The 1,290-nt window shown below is 73.3% G+C and overlaps 1 protein-coding gene across 1 annotated transcript; it reads right to left on the bottom strand.

Annotated features, from left to right (window-relative positions):
• Positions 1–15: 15 nt before the first annotated feature.
• LOC115285261 (tumor necrosis factor receptor superfamily member 6B-like) lies at positions 16–1,168 on the bottom strand. The gene is made up of 2 exons (XM_029931570.1): positions 568–1,168; positions 16–482 (listed from the first exon to the last, which is right to left on the bottom strand). Exons 1-2 carry the CDS (start codon positions 998–1,000, stop codon positions 142–144), a joined length of 774 nt encoding a protein of 257 aa, XP_029787430.1. The 5' UTR covers positions 1,001–1,168; the 3' UTR covers positions 16–141.
• Between the last annotated feature and the right edge of the window lie 122 nt (positions 1,169–1,290).

The raw sequence follows: 1,290 nt of genomic DNA, 5'->3' as shown, positions 1-1,290 counted from the left end.
CCCGAAGAGGGAAGTCCCTGCCCACTAACAGGCCCAGTGCGGAGGTGGAAGAGGCCAGGGGTGGGAGGGGAGATGCAGTTTAAACTCCCTGGGAGTCTGTTTCCCAAGGTGGGGGTGGGGGTAGCATGGCCTGCCAGCACACTAGTGCCACCCCACCACCCCAGGGTCCCCCCCCAAGTAAGTCTCTGGAGGACCTTCCCAGAGGCTGGGCCCCAGCCTGGGGACAACAGGGCTGGCTGACCTTGTCCTCGGGCTCGCCCGCCCCTTCCCCTGCTCACCTGGCCCCCCTGGCTCCGGGGTGCCCACTGGAAAGCCAGCGCAGCTCGTGCACAGGGCATCGTGGGAGGCGGAGCCAGGCACGTTGAGGGCGAGGCCCAGGGCCGTGCAGTTGCTGTGGGGCTGGCACTGCTCCGAGCTGGAGCTGCTGGCCGAGAAGGTGCCCGGAGGACACGGCTGGCACTGCGTGTTCTGGCTGGGGGTGCCTGGGGAGAGATGGGGAGGAAGGAGTCAGGGGGGCCTGGAGGGCCATCCTCACTGGTGGCCATGCCCGCCAGCCCCATCGCGCACCAGGGACAGTCACGCCCGCGCCAGGCGGGCAAGGCGCGTGCTCCAGGCAGAAGCCCGCGTGGGCGAAGAAGCCGGGGCGGCAGCGGCAGGCGCGGTTGTGGGTGGCGTCGCAGGGCTGCGCCTCCTCCTCGTGTTCCCCGCAGATGACGTTGCAGTAGCGGCAGCGCTCCAGGTAGTTCCAGAACTGCGTGTAGTGGCGCGGGGGACACGCGCCGCACGTCGTGGGGGCGTCGCGGCGGCACGGCCGCTGCACGAAGGTGCCCGGGGGACACTGGCCGCACACCAGCCACTCCCGGGTCTCCGCGTCCCGCCACGGGTAGGTGAGAGCACTCCCCGCCGCCGCCGCCCCGTGTGCCGCCAAAGCCAGCAGAAGGGCGGGCAGTGCCCACGGCCGGGTCACAGGCGACGGCCCCCGCCTCTCCAGTGCCCACATGACAGTCACCGGAGCGGCGCCCAGGAGCGGAGACACTGGGACAACACGTCCTACCTTACCTGTCGCCACTCCACACCCTCGCCGGTCGGCGGCCAGCGCCAGCCTATCAAGGAAGGGCCGGCCTCGCCACGCCCCTGGGGAGGGCTCACGACCTCCACCGGGCCCCGCAGCGACCAGGCTTTCCGCCGCGTCACCGCCCCCCCCCCCCCCCCCCCCCCCCCCCCCCCCCCCCCCCCCCCCCCCCCCCCCCCCCCCCCCCCCCCCCCCCCCCCCCCCCCCCCCCCCCCCCC

The sequence above is a fragment of the Suricata suricatta genome, unplaced genomic scaffold, assembly GCF_006229205.1.
Source record: "Suricata suricatta isolate VVHF042 unplaced genomic scaffold, meerkat_22Aug2017_6uvM2_HiC HiC_scaffold_6052, whole genome shotgun sequence".
Classification (NCBI taxonomy): Eukaryota; Metazoa; Chordata; class Mammalia; order Carnivora; family Herpestidae; genus Suricata; species Suricata suricatta.
This window is presented reverse-complemented; position numbering and strand designations above follow the sequence as displayed.

Excerpts from the sequence above, each read along its gene's own strand:
- LOC115285261 (XM_029931570.1), bottom strand. The coding sequence starts at position 1,000 with ATGTGGGCACTGGAGAGGCGGGGGCCGTCGCCTGTGACCCGGCCGTGG. Across the intron at positions 483-567 it reads CGCGGGCGTGACTGTCCCTG|GCACCCCCAGCCAGAACACG; the intron begins GTGCGCGATGGG and ends ATCTCTCCCCAG.